The sequence below is a fragment of the Erinaceus europaeus genome, chromosome 13 (genome assembly GCF_950295315.1).
Source record: "Erinaceus europaeus chromosome 13, mEriEur2.1, whole genome shotgun sequence".
In the NCBI taxonomy this organism is placed as follows: Eukaryota; Metazoa; Chordata; class Mammalia; order Eulipotyphla; family Erinaceidae; genus Erinaceus; species Erinaceus europaeus.
Window position 1 is genome coordinate 40,094,581 of NC_080174.1, and position 19,749 is coordinate 40,114,329.

The 19,749-nt window shown below is 43.0% G+C and overlaps 1 protein-coding gene across 2 annotated transcripts in view; it reads right to left on the minus strand.

Moving 5' to 3' along the window:
• Positions 1-19,749, minus strand: part of RHCE (Rh blood group CcEe antigens) — a 52,804-nt gene that overhangs the window by 10,602 nt on the left and 22,453 nt on the right. The window contains exons 4-8 of one of the 2 annotated variants that reach the window (XM_060205566.1): positions 19,272-19,419; positions 14,547-14,713; positions 11,761-11,898; positions 6,896-7,029; positions 380-459 (exon numbers count right to left, since the gene is read on the minus strand). In XM_060205566.1, coding sequence (XP_060061549.1) covers positions 380-459; positions 6,896-7,029; positions 11,761-11,898; positions 14,547-14,713; positions 19,272-19,419 — 667 coding nt within the window. The remainder of the gene's footprint in view (positions 1-379; positions 460-6,895; positions 7,030-11,760; positions 11,899-14,546; positions 14,714-19,271; positions 19,420-19,749) is intronic. The other variant, XM_060205567.1, reaches the window with a different exon arrangement.

Consider the following 19,749-nt stretch of genomic DNA (forward strand, 5'->3'; position numbering starts at 1 on the left):
AAAAATTTTTAATATTTATTTATTTATTTTCCCTTTTGTTGCCCTTGTTTTTATTGTTGTTGTTATTATTGTTGTTATTGATGTCATCGTTGTTATATAGGACAGAGAGAAATGAAGAGAGAAGGGGAAGACAGAGAAGGGGAAAGAAAGATAGACACTTGCAGACCTGCTTCACTACCTGTGAAGCGACTCCCCTGCAGGTGGAGAGACGGGGGCTCGAACCAGGATCCTTACGCTGGTCCTTGCGCTTGGCACCACATGCGCTTAACCCGCTGCAGTACCGCCCAATTCCCAACTTTGGATTTTTTAATGATGATCATTCCCACTAGACTCCAGCCCTGTGACCTGTGAAATGAAAGAAAGGTGTTCTTACACTGACCTGTCAGGAGACCAGACAACAGACCGCCAGCCATAGCCAAGCTGAGAACCCCAATTTCAGTGAGTGCCACGTAGCCAATCCTGGAAATGACAAAAGCTTGGTGGTCACATTTGAGCATCAGCTATAGAAATCAGCAAGCACAGTAAAACACTATCAGCATCATGTGTGGTGCTGTGAGGAGGGCCACCACATGAGCGCACATGTACTCCCCGGGACATTACACTCCCCTACAGAGTCATGCTGATATATGAAAGGAAAGATGGACTCCAAGGGGCTGGGTGGTGGCGCACTTGGTTTAGCGCACATATTACCAACCACAAGGACTTGGGTTTGAGCTCCTGGTTCCCACCTGCAGGGGGAAAGCTTTGAGAGTGGTGAAGCTGTGCGTTAGGTGTCTCTCTTTCTCTATATATCCCCCTACCCTCTAGATTTCTGGCTGACTCTATCCAATAAATAAAGATAATTTAAAAAATTAAAGTAAATAAAAAAAGAAAGAAAGAGGAACTTCAAGATCCTCCTTTTTAAATCCTCAGATTCCTGGTAATAAATGAAAACAAGAGACAAAAAAAAAAACCAACTAAGTCCAAGTCCAAGTCCCTGGTCTGTCACTCATATGACTCTGGATGAGTCATTTAACCTTGCAGTACCCTAAGTTTCCTCACTATGTAATCTAAAAATGAATCTTTATTTCTATTAGGGCAAGATGGCTACAGCTTACATGTCAAACCATTTCCCCTAGCCAGGCTCACCATGAATATACTTCCCTGTGTTCTCTCCTTTATGGTAAGCCCCAAATGGGTGGATACATGAAAGACCTTACAGTAGATAATATTTTAAATTTGTTTTATTTCCAAACAAGGCATTGAACATGTGCATTTCCACTGTTCCTGAGCTGATTTTTTTCATTCATTTTATTTTAGATAGAGACAGAGTAACTAAGAGGGAAAAAGACAGAGAGGGTGAATTACAGAGGAAGAAACATCATAGCCTCCTTGACCACAGTGGACCTTACTTCAGTAGCACGGCGCTTCCTTATGGTGTCATGACTTGAGCATAGGACTTTAAGCAATGGGAAGATATGTGATCTACGAGTTGAACTATCTCCTGGTCCACCAGGGTTGCTTTTTTTTTTTTTTTTAAGATTTCATTTATTTATTATTAAGAGAAATAAAAGGACGGACACACACACACACAGAGAGAGAGAGAGAGAACAGAGCATCACTCTGGTACAGGTGCTATTGGAGATTGAATGTGGGGCCTCATGTTTGAGAGTTCAATGCTTTATTCAGTGTGCCATCTTCTGGACTGCCACAAAGTATTTTTAAACAAAACACCTAAGAGCTAGTCCTAATTGTACTTCTAGAACATTTATGGTGGTCTGGGAGGTGGCATAGTAGATAAGACAATTGAATTCTCAAGCATGAGGTCCCGAGTTCAATCCCTGGCAGCACATGTACCAGTGTGATGTCTGGTTCTTTCTCTCTCTCCTATTATTTCTCATGAATTAATATAATAAATAAAATCTTTAAAAAAAAATTTATGGTCTTGGAAATAAAAGTTACCTCAATTTTTTTTCCTCCAGGGTTATCACTGGGACTCAGTGCCTGCATTAAGAATCCACTTCTCCTGGAGGACATTTTTTCCATTTTGTTGCTCTTGTTGTTATTGTTGTTGTTTTTTTTTTTGTTATTGTTAGATAGGACAGATAGAAATTGAGAGAGATGGGGAACACAGAGAGGGGGAAGGAGATAGCATAGTAGTTACGCAACAGGATTTCATGCCAGAGGTTCTAAGGTCCTAGCATCACTATATGCCACAGCTGAGCAGTACTCTGGTGGCTGGAAGGGAAGGGGAGGGGAGGGAAGGAGAAGGGGGAGGAGAGGCGAAGAAAGGGGCCAGGCAGTGGTGCACTTGGTTGAACAAACACATAATAGTACACAAGGACTCATGTCCAAGCCCCTGGTCCCCACCTGTAGGGGGAAAGCTTCACCAGTGGTGAAGCTGGGCTGCAGGTATCTCTGTCTCATTTCCTCACTATCTCCTCCCCTCTCTATTTCTGTCTCTCTCCAATAATAAAAATAAATTATAGGGGAAAGAAAAAGAGGAAAGAGAAGAAGGGAAACAAAAGAAAAGAAGTGGAAAACTGGGACTGGAGGAATTGTTTGCTGGGTAGGGTAACTGCCCTGTCATTTGTGCAGTCTGGGTTAGGGTTAAGGACCCAAGTTCAAGTCCCCAATCCCACCTGCAGGGGGAAAGCTTTGAGAGTGGTGAGGTAGTGCTGTAGCTGTCTCTCTGTCTCTCTGTCTTTCTCTCTCTTGCCTCCAGGATTATTTCTGGGGCTCGATGCCTCCACTATAAATCCTCTGTTCCTGGATATCAATTTTTCCATTTTGTTGGCCTGTTTTTGTTATGGTTGTTGTTGGATAGGACAGAGAAATTGAGAGAGGAAGGGAAAACAGAGAGGGGGAGAGAGAAATAGACACCTGCAGACCTGCTTCACCTCTTGTGAAGCGACCCCCCTGTAGGTGGGGAGCCAGGGGCTTGAACCAGGATCCTTCGGCCAGTCCTTGTGCTTCGCACCATGTGAGCTTAACCCACTGTGCTACCACCCGGCCCCCTCTCTTCTTCTCTATCACCCTCTTCCCTCTTGATTTCTGGCTGTCTCTATCCAATAAATAAAGATCATTTTTTAAAAGTTTAAATTTTTTTAAATTAAAAAATATCTTTAAAAAGGAAAAAGAATTCCCATGGGTCAGTAAAAATAAAAAAGCTAATATAATAAAAATGGGCAAGAGAGTTTGAATCCACATTTCATAACAAGATATCCAGATGTCCAAAAAAAACATGAACAATGCTTCATTTAATTATCGGGGAAGTTAAAGTGTAAATGGTAAGCTTTAATGACTAAAATTAAAGAGAAAGAAAATAAATGTTAGTAAATATATGGCGCAATGGAAACCGCTACTGCAGTGCAAATCATAATGGAAAACTGGCAGTGCCCATTAAAGTGATCAGTATGGATGCTGTAGGATGCAATTTTATTTCTAGGCATATACTCAGCAGAAGTGCTTTCATAAGTTGCAAAAAAAAAAAGTACTACAGTGTTCTTAGTAGCAATTCCATGCTATGTTTATAACAGCTTTTGGGAAACTATTCAAAATGCTTATCAAAAATGGATAAATTGTGCTGTTTTCAAACAACGAAACACCTGTTCTACGGATTTGACACTCATCACAGGACTTGCAAGTCAGCTTTCACAAGAGTGCAAAAATTCATATTACAACCTCATTAACCACAAATTAATGCTAACATATATTTTCACTTCCTGTCAATAGGGGGTGTCTCCACCCCATCACCTTCCCCCTACTATAGTCTGAGTCCCCCTTTTGCTCTGTTCCCTGGCCTGCCCATATGTGATAAGCTTTTATACCATCCTAGCCAGCTTGCTGAGCCTCTCTTTTCTATGTGAACTGTGAGTAACACTAAACATACTTTTCAGTGGCAATGACTTTCCATATCATCAATCAGCTGTTTTTATAAGTTAAGCTATAACCACAATTCAATGCTATACTCCAGTTAAAATACAGTCCTCAGCAATTCTCAGTTATATGGGCAAAAACAGCCAGATACACAAGAGCACAAAATTTCTGTTTGATTCCATGTACATAAAGGACAAAATTTGACAAAACAAATTGCTGGGAAAAAAGACTTGACTGATGTCAGTAAGGATGGGGCATAAAGGAGTTCTGGATGCTGTCTGCAGGGCATGTCAGAAAATACACTAAGTGCATGACCCAGGAGGTGGCACAGTGGCTAGAACTTTGGATTTAAAAGCTTAAGGGTCTGAGTTTGATCCCTGGCTTTACATGCGATAGAGTGGTACTCTTGTTTTCTCTCTCTGCCATATAAATATCTTAATAAATAAAAAAATAAATTTTATTTTAAAAAAAAGATCAGGTGATAGCCAAGTTATATTTGTATAGTACAAAAAAATAAGTAGTAAAAGTCCAAATCACCAGAAGTATAACCCACAACTCTATCTTGATTCTCTCTGAAAGCAGAAATGAATGAAGTACACATTGTCATAATGGCCCACACTGGGTGGTCTCCCCTGTGCCAGGCACGTGACTTTACCATCTCTCTCACAATGGTCCTATGAGGAAGATATTCATGCTTCTGTTTCACAACTGGAGAGGTCCAGGTTATGGCAGTAACCAAGGGTTCCAGTTTCACATAGCTTGGAATGGGTGATTCTTGAGATTTAAACAAGGCAAGTTAGTCTACCCAAAAAGGCCAACTAACTTCATTACTTGAAGGTGACCTTCCCAAATTTGGCCATATAAGTTTTCCATGCATGATGTACCAAATTTGACCCCCAACACCATATATCCCAGAGTGAAGCTATGGTTCCTTCTCTCTCCTTCATAAATAAATATAGAGGAAAAAAAGGGCCAAGGAGAATGCATAATGGTTATGCAAAAAATATTATCCTGAGGGGCTGGAGGTGGCACACCTGGTTAAGTGCACACATGACAGTGCACAAGGACCCAGGTTCAAGCCCCTGGACCCCACCTGCAGAGGAAAAGCTTCACAAATGGTAAAGCAGGGGCAGGGGTAGATAGTACAATGGCTATGCAAAGAGACTCTGATGCCTGAGGCTCCTAAGTCCCAGGTTCAACCCCCCTCACCACCATAAGTCAGAGCTGATCAGTGCTCTGGTAAAAAATAGTGGTTTTGTTTTTTAAAAAAAGTGGTGAAGCAGTGCTGCAGGTACCTTTTTGTCTCTTTCACTCTCTACCTCCTCCTCCCCTCTCAATTTCTCTCTGTCTCTTTCTAATATAAATAAATAAAAATGTAATTTAAAAAGAGGTCCTGAGATCTGAGCAGTTGTGTGGTTATAAATAAATAAGTGGAACATCCCAGGAAGCAGTGCAGTGGGTAAAGCATTGGACTCTTAAGCATGAGGACCTGAGTTTGACCTACAGCTTCACATGTGCCAGAGTGATGTTCTGTTTCTTTCTCTCTCCTCCTCTCTCTCACTAATATTTGCATAAATCTCTTAAAAGGAAACTGTGCCACTAGTGTAAATGGAAGCGAAAAGGGAGGAAACTACAAAGAGACACAATGGAAATAAATTCGCTGCTAAAAACCTCCCCAATCTGGTAGTTCTTGCAGTCTGAGGCTTTAGTCCTAATTCAAACCAAAGGTTAGCAGTGTCAGAAGCTGCAGAAGCATTCAGCACCAAGTGGAAATTTTCCCCCTGCTGCAGTGAAAGAATTGAATGAGAACTGAGGATGTCTGCACGGTACAATCCAGTGTTGAGTGTATTCACACCCTAACAGTATCACAATCTGTGATTAAAATGCCACATCAGTTTCATGTATAGCAAGTGCTCAGTCTCGCCAGGCTGAATAGGAAATTGGTGAATATTATTTGTGGAATTAGCAAAGAGTCATCTGACTTGGCCAATGACATTAAGCTGATAGAGGTGTTGAGTTACACTTCACAGGAAGTGTTCCCAGTGCCAGCTCAGTCTCCATCTTTCACCATATACAGACACCCCTCATAGGGAAGCAGCAGCATCAATAATTTATCATAAATTAAATAAAACATGTGCAGGATATTTAGTCCATACCAAGCACTGTCCTACACCCCCCCACCTTTTTAGTAGGGTTATAGGGAATGGACTCAGAGCTTAGAACACATGCAATACTACTTACTGGCCACCAAGGCCCAATTTTCTATTCTTTACATTTTGAATGATGGGAGAAACAGAAGAGAGACATGCCACTCCCTTGGTGCTGTCCATGTTGCTCCCGTGCGTTGGGGCTTGAACCCAGGGATTCACACGTGGCAAAGCATACCCTCTACGAGGTGAGCTATTTCCTATTCCCCCATATCTTATCTCATTTTATGGATAGAAAACTGATGCTTAAATTGAGTTTTGAGTACCATGCCTAGATTATTATGGTGGTAAGTGTGACTTTGATCTGTCTGTCCCTGAAGTCTATGCTCTTTACTTCCACCAGAAAGAAGGCCTCCCTGAGAGAGGTTATCACTTTCACTCTTCTCTTCCCCTTGCCAGATTCCTGCAGAGGAAGGAAGGACTAATCCTTGGCTCTTGGCTAGCTAGTCTTGATGTGAGTTGGCTTGTAGAGGTTATATAGTGTGCCCAGTGAGAGAGGTCAAGGCCATTCTGACTGCACAGTGTGCTGCTCACCTTGACCTAAATAACCAGGAATTAAAATACAGGGTATTGGGCCTGACTGACCTGCTCTTTCTGCATTTGGGAGCTCCTCACAACTGCTTGACTTTCACTTAAGCTACTCCCTTTGGAAAGAAGAAATGAACCCGAGACATGGGGCAGAAATTGTGAATACACTAGGCACTGACTATTCACTGAGGTCTGCCCAGCACCTAACTGGGATACATGTATGATTACATGTATCCTAGTTAAGAACTTTGGGCTCACTACTCTCTGAGTCACAAGGGGGTATAGGGAGTATAGATACCCACATGGGACTATTGGTCCAGCTGACGTGATACATCTTCAGCATGATGGAGGTGATCCCGCTGAGCAGCCCCGGCAAGCCGAACGTGTAGTGCAGCCCACAGGTGTCATGAATCTCTAGCACGCGGTTAAGACACACCTGTGGACAGACAGCATTATCAGATCTACATGTGACATTGATAATCCCTCTCCATCTTCTTTTTTAAAAAAAATTTATTATTCTTATTTATTGGATAGAGACAGCCAGAAATCTAGGAAGTAGGGGAAGACAGAGAGGAGACAGAGAGACACCGCAGCCCTTGTGAAGCTTCCCCCCTACAGGTAGGGACCAGGGGCTTGAACCTGTGCCCTTGCACACTGTGAAGTGAGTGCTTAACCAGGTGTGCTACCGCATGGCCCCTATCTCTCCATCCTCCTTACAGACCCCTGGCCACCAAAAAGTCTCAGTGACAAGAATGTACCAAAATGCACTCCAGTCATTTGAACAGCTTGTCCAAATGCAGTCAAATTTAGGGTTTACCAAAGTGCTAGGGGGCACCCAATTACTGCTCCCCATGGTCCAGTAACAAAGGTCTAGGCCAGGCAAGGTTCACATTGTGGGGTGGGTGCTTTCCTGTGCATTGCAGGCTGTTTAGAAGCATCTCTGGCTCCTGCCCTTTAGATGTTAGTAGCAACTCCACCCAGTCGTGTCAAGCCCCAAATGTCTCTAGATATTGTCAAATGACCACGGGGTGCAGTGATTAGGATTCACAGGCTTAGTTCAAACTAAACTATTAAATAAATATGATTAATTAGAAAAAAAAACTCAGAAAAAAAAACTATTTCCCTAAGTTCCTACTCAGTATAACCTTCAAGATGGCTGCAAGCAAACTGATGTGGATCTAAATGCAAATCAGATCAGGTTAAATCCCTCCGTAGAATCCCTCTGTCTACAGAGTAAAATTCCAGATTCATCAACTAGCTCATAAGATACATCTGAACACCTCTTGCCTCTCAATGCTCTGGCCTCATATGTTCCCAACTGAATCCAATGTTCAGTCATAAGAACATGTTTCTGTTTCCTTTGGGTCACCTGCTCTTCTCACATGTGATGCTGTAGGTCAAACACATGTGCCAGAGTGATGTTCTGTTTCTTTCTCTCTCCTCCTCTCTCTCACTAATATTTGCATAAATCTCTTAAAAGGAAACTGTGCCACTAGTGTAAATGGAAGCGAAAAGGGAGGAAACTACAAAGAGACACAATGGAAATAAATTTGCTGCTAAAAACCTCCCCAGTCTGGTAGTTCTTGCAGTCTGAGGCTTCTTTGTCAAATCAAACTTGGTCAAATCAAACTTCTTTAAAACAATAAAATAAATAAAACAGGTCTGGGGCTAGCAAAGTAGCTCACTTGGATAATGTAGTGTGTTTATTTGCCAAATATGCAACCCAGGTTTCAGCCTGCCCCCCACACCACTGAAGGAAGCTCTGGTGCTGTGATCTCTTTCACTCTCTCTCTCTACCTCTTTGCCTTCTCTGTCTCTATATAAAAATAAATAAATTAATTAAAAATATCTGTTCATTTAAAAAAACATTTCTATTTATTTATTATTGATAGAGACAGACATGGAGAGGGGAGTGGGAGAGAGACAGAGAGACACCTGCAGACCTGCTTTATCACTTGTGAAGCTTTCCCCTGCAGGTGGGGACCAGGGACTTGAACCTGGGTCCTTGTGCACTGTCATGTGTGTACTTAACCAAGTGTGCCACCACCTGGCCTCTATCTGTTCTTTTTTTTTTTTTTTTTTAGTGAGAGAAAGAAGCCAGAGCACTGCTCAGTTCTGGTTTATGGTTGATGTCAGGGATTGAACCTGGGACCTAAGGACCTCAGGCTTACTAATACTGTGTGCTAATATATTGAGCTGTTTTCCCTGCCCAAGTTCTTCCTTCTGTTAGGCTGAACCTTCTCCTTGAGGTTCATTCATCCAGATTTAGTTTTCTGAGCCACCCCAAAAATATATCCCTTGGTCCTCCATGAAGTCTTGAAACCCACAGAAACCTGTTGCTAAGTATTTCTCTTTGAAATGTGTTATGTGTTACGAATTGGCTATAACTGCCTGGTGGTATAATTAAACAGATGTTCCCATCCAAAAATGGGCAGAGGATATGAACAAAACATTCACTACAGAGGAGATCCAAAGGCTAACAAACATATGAAAAACTGCTCTAGGTCACTGATTGTCACAGACATGCAAATTAAGACAACACTAAGATACCACCTCACTCCTGTAAGAATGGCATACATCAAAAAGGACAGCAGCAACAAATGCTGGAGAGGTTGTGGGGACAGAGGAACCCTTTTACATTGCTGGTGGGAATGTAAATTGGTACAGCCTCTGTAGAGAGCACTCTGGAAAACTCTCAGAAGGCTAGACATGGACCTTCCATATGATCCAGTAATTCCTCTCCTGGGGTTATACCCCAAGGACTCCATAACACCCAACCAAAAAGAGGTGTGTACTCCTATGTTCATAGCAGCACAATTCATAATAGCTAAAACCTGGAAGCAACCCAGGTGCCCAACAGCAGATGAGTGGCTGAGAAAGCTGTGGTATATATACACAATGGAATACTATACAGCTATCAAGAACAATGAACCCACCCTCTCTGACCCATCTTGGACAGAGCTAGAAGGAATTATGTTAAGTGAGCTAAGTCAGAAAGATAAAGATGAGTATGGGATGATCCCACTCATCAACAGAAGTTGAGAAAGAAGATCTGAAAGGGAAACTAAAAGCAGGACCTGATCAAATTGTAAGTAGGGCACCAAAGTAAAAGCCCTGTGGTGAGGGGCAGACATGCAGCTTCCTGGGCCAGTGGGGGGTGGGAGTGGGTGGGATGGATGGGTCACAGTCTTTTGGTGGTGGGAATGGTGTTTATGTACACTCCTAGCAAAATGTAGACATATAAATCACTAGTTAATTAATACGAGAGGGGGAAAATTAATTGTATGTCTCGAAGTTTTTCAAAACACAAACTGAATCTTTTCAATATATAGGCTGTGTAATTGATATGCAGACTCTCTCAAAAGCCTAGACCAAGTAGATCAGAAGCAACCAATAGCACAGCTATATACAAGATACTGGGTACTGTACAGCAAACCCTAACAAAAGGACTTTTCAAAGTTAACCCAATTACCAATTAATATGATGATAACATTAACTATCGATTGTCTTTTTGAACCCTAAGACAGCAGGAACCTCACATCTCCACTATAGAGCCTCTACTTCCCCCAGTCCTGGAACCCTTGGATAGGGCCCACTTTCCCGTATGCTCTCCCAATCCATATCAAATAATATTCCATCTGCCGATCACAACCTAACCAACACAACAATTGCCACCTCAACATGCTTCACTTCAGACTGTGTCCAGAGACTTCACGTGTGGAATGACAACCCTTTAGCTTCATTACTCAGGTGAGACCTTGGCAAACGCTAGAAGAAGAAGGTGAGACCTTTCCTTTTGTAGTATACTCTAATTCCATCTCAGGTGGTTCACTTTCTAACAAAGTCCCAAAACCTAGATATACACCAGTTTCTGGGAGAGAGAGCATATGTTCACACGTATCCGTAAACTACTGCAAAATATATACCTGAAAGCAGAAGTACACTAGAGTTTGCAGTGAGTACCCCCCTAACACTTCCTCTCCACTATTCCAAGCTTTGGGTCCATGATTGCTCATACGTTAACTCTCTTTTGGCTTCGTACGTTAACTCTCTTTTCAGTCACCAGGTTCCAGATGTCATCAGGATGCTGGTCAGGCTTCCCTAGACTGAAGACCCCACCAATGTGTCCTGGAGCTCCGCTTCCCCAGAGACCCACCCTACTAGGGAAAGAGAGAGGCAGACTGGGAGTATGGACCGACCAGTCAACGCCCATGTTCAGCGGGGAAGCAATTACAGAAGCCAGACCTTCTACCTTCTACAACCCACAATGACCCTGGGTCCATGCTCCCAGAGGCATAGAGAATGGGAAAGCTATCAGGGGAGGGGGTGGGATATGGAGATTGGGTGGTGGGAATTGTGTGGAATTGTACCCCTCCTACCCTATGGTTTTGTTAATTAATCCTTTCTTAAATATAAATAAATAAATAAATAAAAGAAAAAACAAACAAACAAAAAAATTAAACAGATGTTGAATGTTGAAGGAGGAATGATCTATCTACTTAGACAAACAAAACAACCAAAAGTGAACATGATCTGGATTCCCAGCCCAGCACCCCTTCTCGATGCTGTGCTCTCACCACCACTCACATATTAATGGGAAATAGTCATGTACATGTAAGTACCCCACCAGCCCTTATTAGGCACATTATCCAAGTTAAACCAGTAACTCCCTTCTCCGGAGAACTTGGAGTTGATACCAAGAAGCTCCACCTGGCTATGCTCTTAAAGAAAGAGAGACTATTTTCCAAGAAAGAAAGAAAGGAGGTCTAAGCGGGGAGGGGCAGGGTGGCTACAGCAGGTATTCAGGAAAAGCAAAGGAGTGCAGTAACTTCTTGGGTTCCTCACAATAATCCCATCCCTGGTTTCAGCCACCCCTGGGTTTCCAGTAGCATCCCTATCTTTGTGCATCCTTGTGACTCCCCAATAGATTTAGAATAAATTCCTTCCTGTGTCTAGCAAGCTTGTATGAGTTCTGTAACTTGCTTCCCAGATCATAACTAATACACCACCCAACAGGGATAGGTCCTTCAACCATGCTCTGAAGCTAACCTGAAAAAGTGCCAACATCTGCCTAATGCAGCCCATGGCACTACATGATGGTCCACTATGATCCCAGGGTCCTACTGGTTTAAGGCAAAGTAGAGAATGTTGGTTTTAAGTTTCTTACCGGCAGGCACTTGACTCCCCCGATGGAGATCAACCCAGCCAAAAGACCCAGTATCATGGCCAACCAAGGAGAAGAGATCACGTGACATGTGGTGCCCACAGCCACGCCTCCTGCCAGCATCGCATTGTGGATATGAGTCTGCAAATAGACAGCTTGCGGGTAAATGAAATGGTACACAGATAGAGAACTGTATCATGCCCAGAGTTGCTGAGTAAGCTGGTAGTAAGGTAATCATGTCATGTCCTACCTAAATCCATATCCCTTTAACTTGCTTCTTGCCTCACTTGTCAGACTCAGAGAGCATCACCCTGACTAGAAGCATACGGAAAATTAATTTGCAAGTGTGATTACCTGGCATCCTAGTCACATTTTCTAGTGATATGTTCTTGGGCACTTCATCACATAACTTTTCCATTACAAGAATGGGGCTTTTCCATATTGGTGACCTTGGAAAAACTACTGCAGTTTCCAATGGAGGGGATAGGGACACAGCTCTGGCAATGGGAACAATATGGGATTATACCCCTATTATCTTGCAGTTTTGTAAATCACTATTAAATCAACAATAAAAATATGTATAAGAATATAAAAGGGAAGCGAGCGGTAGCGCAGTGGGTTAAGCACGGGTGGCATGAAGCGCAATATCCAGCGTAAGGATCCTGTTTTGAGCCCCCAGCCCCCTACCTGCAGGGGAGTTACTTCACAGGTGGTGAAGCAGGTCTGCAGGTGTCTATCTTTCTCTCTCCCTCTCTGTCTTCCCCTCCTCTCTCCATTTCTCTCTGTCCTATCTAACAACAACAACATCAATAACAACAACAATAAAAAAAAAAACAAGGGCAACAAAATGGAAGATAAAAAAAACAACATAAAAAAGAATGGGACTTTGTGGTCCAGGAGGTGGCACAGAAGATAAAGGCTTGGACTCTCAAACATAAGGTCCTGAGTTTGATCCCCAGTATCACATATGTCAGAGCGATGCTCTGGTTATCTCTCTTCCCTCTCTCATAAAATATAAATAAATAAATCTTTTGGGGGAAAAAAGAATGAGGCTTTGACTGTACCCACTTCATAGGATTGTTGTAAAAATTAAATGAACTTCCACTTGTAAAATTCTAATCCTGATGTCTGGCATAGCATATGGGGGAAAGGTCAATAAATATAAGTAATTATGGTTGCATTAATTAATTAATTCATCAATCAATTATTGTATCCTTGGTGCTTAAGCCACCCTGTATGACTGGACCCAATAAAATGGTAAGACCCTAGGTCATGACCCTGCCATGTCCTTCATCCCTCTAAACTGTCTCCCCCTCAACTTTAACTATGTCTCAGGGCTCAGTCCTTGGGACCAGTTCCTGGGCTTGGCTAACTTAATGATGCACATACTTATTTTCCTGGATAATACCACCTTATCTGAGCCTGGATTCCCTATCACCTTGGGAGTCATCTGTGAAAAAACCCACCTCCCCTCACTGGTCCAAATACTCAGTTAACTCATCATCTGTGACAGCATTGCCCCTACTCCAGTCCCCCAGTCTCTCTAGATCTTTCTCCACCACCATCTGTCTGGCTGACCCCATGCCCTGATCATCAGGAGAACTGGTTTTGTCTTCAAATTCTACTTTCTTGTCTATCTGTGCCCCCCAGAGCTTGCATGCACTATTTCCCAGTTACATTGATAATATCAGCTGAATTGAGTTTGCCCAATATTTAGTCCACATGAAAAACCTCATGTGTGTTCTCCCCTAACCCCTACTTTACATATGAGGCAGGTAAGACTCAGAAGTTTAAGCAGTGAGGGGCAAGTGGTGGTGCACTCAGTAGAGCACACTTTACTACATGCGAAGACCTGAGCCCCACCTACAGTGGGCAGGCTTCACAAGCAGTGGAGCAGTCCCCACAGTGTCTCTCCTTGTCTCCGTCTCTATCTCTCTCTGTCTCTCACCCTTGATCAAAGTAAAAATAACAATGAGAAGTTTAATCTCACATGACTAGTGTAATATACTGATTCTTTTAAAATCAAGTTTTGTTTTCATTTTTACTATTTCTTTTTTATTAGAGCACTGCTCAGCTCTGGCTTATGATGGTGTGGGAGACAGCCTGGGATGGTGGAGCCTCAGGCATGAAAATCTTTTACATACCATTATGCCATCTCCCTAGTCTATACAGCTGATCATTCCATCTTGACATTTCTTTTCTTTTTTTTTTTTCTTTATTGAGGGGATCAATAGTTTATAGTCGACAGTAAAATATAGTATCATCATACTTCTGATGGCTAGTTAAATAAATTTTTGATTGTCAAAAAATATATATATAGTATCATCTTGACATTTCCTGAGAAAAAAGAGATTTTTTTTTTTTTCTTTTACCAGAGCACTGCTCAGCTCAGGGTCCAGGTGGTGTTGGGGATTGAACTTGGGGCCTTTGGTGCCTTAGGCATGAAAGTGATTTGCATAACCACTCTGCTATCTTCCCAGTTTAAGGCTGACATTTCTGTTTTAGTTATTTTGATTCACTCTAGCTCCTGGCGGCTGGATTCAGTAACTGGCAAGAACAGAGTTCAAACTTGGGCCTGTTGATGTCCCCACTGATGGAGATCTTTTGATGATTGCACGGGATCCTATGTTCCAAGGCCTGTTTTGATACACCAGCACTCTCCTGATGCTCCATGACACTACAGACAAGACTCTCATCCTGCAGGCTCTTTCCCAACACATGGGGTACTGTGCTGGGGGTAGATACCTGGAAGACTCAAGTGATGCCTAAGGAGAAGCCCCCCTCCTCACCATGTTGATCCTCCTCTGGGGCCGAGCCAAGGCTGATACGGAGATGGCTGTCACTGCGCTGACTGCAAGAGCATAGTAGGTGTTGAGTACAGCCTTCCTCCTGCCGTCCAGAGAGCCCAGCAGAGCAGAGTTGAAACTGGGCCAGAACATCCACAAGAAGAGAGAACCTGCAGGCCAGAGAGGGTCACTGACTGAGCCTGAGCCTCTGGGGACTTCTGCTAGGAGAGCCCCAGAGATGCAAGAAAATCCCAGAGTTGGTTGTCTCCGTTTTGTCACTTGCTAGCTATGTGGCTTCAGGCAAATCATGACTCTGAATCCTTTGTTAGTTTGTTTGTATTATATTTATTTATTTGCTGCACAGAGACAGCCAGAAATCAAGAGGGAATCGGGTAATAGACAGGGAGAGAGACACTTGCAACACTGCTTTACAACTTGCAAAGCTTTCCCTTATAGGTGGGGACTGGAGGTTTGAACTTGGGTCCTTGTGCTATCCCCCCATGTTTAACATGTGCACTCAACCAGGTATACTACCACCCAGCCCCGATGACTCTGAATTTTCAAGTTGGCATGGCCCAGCTAACATACTTCACAAGGAGGAAATCTAAAACCCAGAGAGACGTCACCAAACTCCAGGCCTCCTGGCCCCAAGTACTTATCTTATTTTCATTTCCTTATTTTATAAATATGTTTATTTATTAATGGTAAACAGAGGGGAGAGACAGAGGGGGGGAGAGGACATCACTCTGGCATACATGGGACACCAGGAATCAAACTCATGACCTCATGTTTATAAGTCCAGTGTTGTAGCCACTGGGCCATTTGCTGGGCTTCATGCACTTACTTTAGAGAATGGGTGTGTTCACTCTGCCCCCCACCGGAAGAGCTGCTTGGCTGTGAAACCCTTGTTGACTGGTATCTAAAAGAAGATAACCTCCAAAAGCAGTACCAAGTAGAACTGAATCACATTGCTGCCAAGAATGTGCTCACTGAGATGGTAAATTCACCCACCCTGAATGAAATAATAAATAATAAGAAGCTCAGATAGATGCTCTGGGTGCGAGGCCAGGCTATATTGGGGAGGGCAACAGCAAGATGCATTGCTGTGTGGCTGCATTGCATTAGACCCTGCCTTCCTGGACACAGAACTACTGCCTGAAAAGGACACTTCATGGCCTCCTTGGACCACTCCATGTAATTCCACACCCCTTGCCCAGCTGACCATGGGATGTTCTGTGAGTGCAGGAGCCACTGGGCTGATGGCTTCTGATGATAATTGTGAGCAGTTATGGCATTGGGGTGGGGTCCTGCCTGTGTCCTGTGCTCAAGAGGGCATGACTCAACTCAAGCCCTAGGCTTCCAAGTGTAAGACATAGCCAGAAGTACTAGTTGGACTGGGGCCTCTAGGATCTCCCTTACCCCCACTCCTGAGGCAAGAATTATAGTTGAGAGTTGGATCCTTTATTCTTCATATCCACAAAAAGGCGAATGTGCTGTGGCCCAGCAGTAGGTAAAAGCATTGGATTCTCAATCATGTGGTCTCAAGTTCGACCCCTGGCATTGCCTGAGTTCAAGCCCCAACATCATATGTGTCACAGTGGTTCTCTAGTTCTCTCTTTTCTTCACTTCCTCATCAATAAAATAAATAAATCTTTTTTCACTTCTATTTTTATTTGATGGGACAGAGAGAAATTGAGAGAGGAAAGGGAGATGGGGCCTGGTGGTGTCGCACCTGGTTGAGTGCACATTACAATGCGCAAGGACCCAGGTTCAAGCCCCCTGGTACCCATATGCAGGGGGGAAGCTTTACAAGTGGTGAAGCAGTGCTGCAGATATCTCTCTATCTCACATCTATATCTCTATTTATCTCCCCCTTCCTTTCAATTTCTGGCCATCTCTATCTAATAAATAAATAAAGATAGTAAAAAAAAATTTTTAAGAGAGAGGAAGAGGAGATAAAGAAGGAGAAAGAGTAACACCTGCTGACCTGCTTCACTGCTCATGAAACATCCCCCCCTGCAGGTAGGGACTGGGGGCTCAAACTTGGATCCTTGTGCATGGTAATGTGTTCATTCAACCAAGTGTGCTACCACCCAGACCCATAAATATATCATTTTTAAAACAATTCAGTGTAGGTTGGGGACACAGCATAAAAAATTCTCATGCCTGAGACTGTGAGGTCTCAGGTTCAATCCCCAACACCACCATAACCAGAGCTGAACTTTTTGTGTCTTTATGTCTCTCTCCCTCTCCCCCCTCTCTTTACCTATATATAATTAAATTAAAACAATGACAACAAAAAAGTGAGTGTATTGCCTTCATTTGGACTCATAATGGACTGTTCATTTGCCTGCTTACAGCCTGATTGCCTCTTAAGTTGTCCTCAGCACTCTGAGCTCATTTTCACTGCAATTTTTCAAAATGTAACATTATTACTCCTGTTCTATTTCTAGGTCCTACTTTCTTTTCTCTATTTTAGAAGATATTTATTTGTTTTAATGGGAAAGGGAGGCAGAGATAGGGAAAGAGAAAACAGAATCAGAGCACTGCTCAGCTATGGCTGATAAGAGTACCAGGGACTGAACCTTGGGCTTCTGGGGCCTCAAGCATGGAAGTCTAGTGCACAGGTTCAATACTCAGCACCATCATAAGCCACAGATGAGCAATGTTCAGGTAAGAAAGGAAAAAAGGAAGAAAGCCAGTTTGGTGTAGCACTGCTGTTCTTTCTCAATTGTGCACTACTTTCTTTGCTTAGCCAATACCCTACTTTAAGTTGAAACCAAAGGACTGTATACATTTATTTAAGTTTAACTGTGGTGGCCCAGAAGGTGGGACAGTGGTGGAGAGTAAGGTCTCAAGTTCAGTCATGAGCATCAAATATGCCAGGGTAATGTTCTGGTTCTCTCTCTAGCTCACAAATAAATAAGTAAATCTTTAAAAATAAGTAAATAAGGATGACAGAGGACCTAGTGGGGGTTGTATTGTTATGTGGAAAACTGAGAAATGTTATGCATGTACAAACTATTGTATTTACTGTCGACTGTAAAACATTATTCCGCCAATAAAGAAATTGAAAAAGGGGGTGTGTGTCTATCAGTGACACACCTGATAGAGTGCATAGGTTACCTTTTTCAAGGACCTAGGTTCAAGGGTCCAGTCCCCACCTCTAGGGGCAAGCTTCACGAGCAGTGAAGTAGTGTTTTAGATGTCTCTCTTTGTTTCTCTCTCGCGCCTTTTTTGTTGTTGTTGTTGTTGTTGTTGTTTTGATAGGACAGACAGAACCTGAGAGAGGTGTAGTGGTGATAGAGAAGGAGAAAGGGGCCCAGTGGTGGTGCACCTGGTTGAGTGTACATTGTTACAATGTGCAAGGTCCTGGGTTTGAGCCCCCAAGTCCCACCTGTAGGAGGAAAGCCTTGTCAGTGGTGAAGCAGGGCTGCAGGTGTCTCTCTGTCTCTCTCCCTCTCTATTACCCCCTTCTCTCTCAATTTCTGTATCTATCTAATAAGTAAGTAAAGGTAATAATGAAAAGTTTATAAAAGAGGAGAAAGAAAGAATTTTGCAGACCTGCTTCACTACTCATGAAGCATCTCCCCTGAAGGTGGGGAGGAGGTGTCAAACCCAGATCCTTATGCGTGGTAACATGTAAGCTTAACCAGGTGCACCACCACCTGGCCCCCCCTCTCCTCTATCACCTTTCTTTCCCCACTTCTTTCCGTCTCTATTTTTCTGTCTCTACTGAAAAACAATAGGGGTTGGATAGTGGTGCACCCAATTGTGTGAACACATTATCATGCACAAGGACCCAGGTTCAAGCTCCCTGTCCCCACCTACAGGAGGTAAGCTTCACAAGCAGTGCAATAGATTGCAGGTCTCTGTTTCCCCTTCTTCTCTCAATTTCTGTCTGCCCTATCAAATAATAAAAAGAAAAGAGAAAAAATAGGGGATATGGATTGACTTGCCAACACCTATGTTCAGCAGAGAAACAATTACAGAAGCCAGAACTCCCACCTTCTGCACCCCAAAAATATTTTTGGTCTATACTCCCAGAGGGGGAGAAATGTTAGGAAAAGATTACTAGAAGAATTAGAGGGTTCTGAAACCCAATTCCATCAGAACCCAGAGAGAGGAAAGAGAAAAGACATTCAGAAGTAGTAATAAGTGTAGGTATAACTTAGAAAGGAAGAGAAGGTAGGACCATAGAAAAAATGGACAAAAAATAGATGATAGATAGATAGATGATCATTATAGAAATAATAGCCTACCCTTATCTGTGACTTTGGGAGAACCACTGCAGTTTTCAATGGAGGGAATGGAGAACAGAATTCTGGTGGTGTGAATGGTGTGGAGTTGTTCCCCTGTTATCTTATAATTTTGTAAACCAATATTAAATAACAAAAAATGAAATTAAAAAGAATAGGGGAGCAGTGGATTCATCATGCAGGTACCTGAGCCTCAGTGATAATAATAAAATAAAAATAAGTAAATTCAGCTGTAGTATGTCTCCTTCAGATAGTAAGAAAAGAAATTCCCTCAGTGGGAAGGCATCATTGAAAGATGTGAATTCAAGAACTATAACACAACACAACACAACACAACCTAAATTGGATCTTTATGGAGCAATTTCAGATCCCCAGGGCAGGTTAGTAATGGAGATAGCGTTTTCCAGGAAACTATTTCGGAGACTCTTGCTCACTCCAAGTCTGGAACACCCCCATGCCCAGTCCTTACCCAGCATGGCAAACAAACTGCTGCTGGTTGCTGTCTGATCTTTTCCTTCCTTTCCCTTAGGTAGAGACTTTGAGAAGCACCAGGCCACAGTCAGTCCAAAATAGGCTGCAAATACATGGATGTACATCATGCTCTCATGTTGGTTCATCTGTAACAAGCCCAGTGTGACAATGAGTATCAGCCTCCTGTGCTTTGTATCTTAATGCTTTTCAGCCATCAAGTCGCAGCTGCTACCATGATACCAGTGTGACTTCCCTGGGTAGATGACCTCACCAATATGTCCTGGAACCCCACCTCCCCAGAGCCCTGCCCCACTAGGGAAAGATAGAGACAGACTGGGAGTATGGATCAACCTGCCAATGCCCATGTCCAGCAGAGAAGCAATTACAGAAGCCAGACCTTCCACCTTCTGCATCCCATAGAGATCTTTGGTCCCTACTCCCAGAGGGATAAAGAACAGAGAACCGCCCAATGGAGG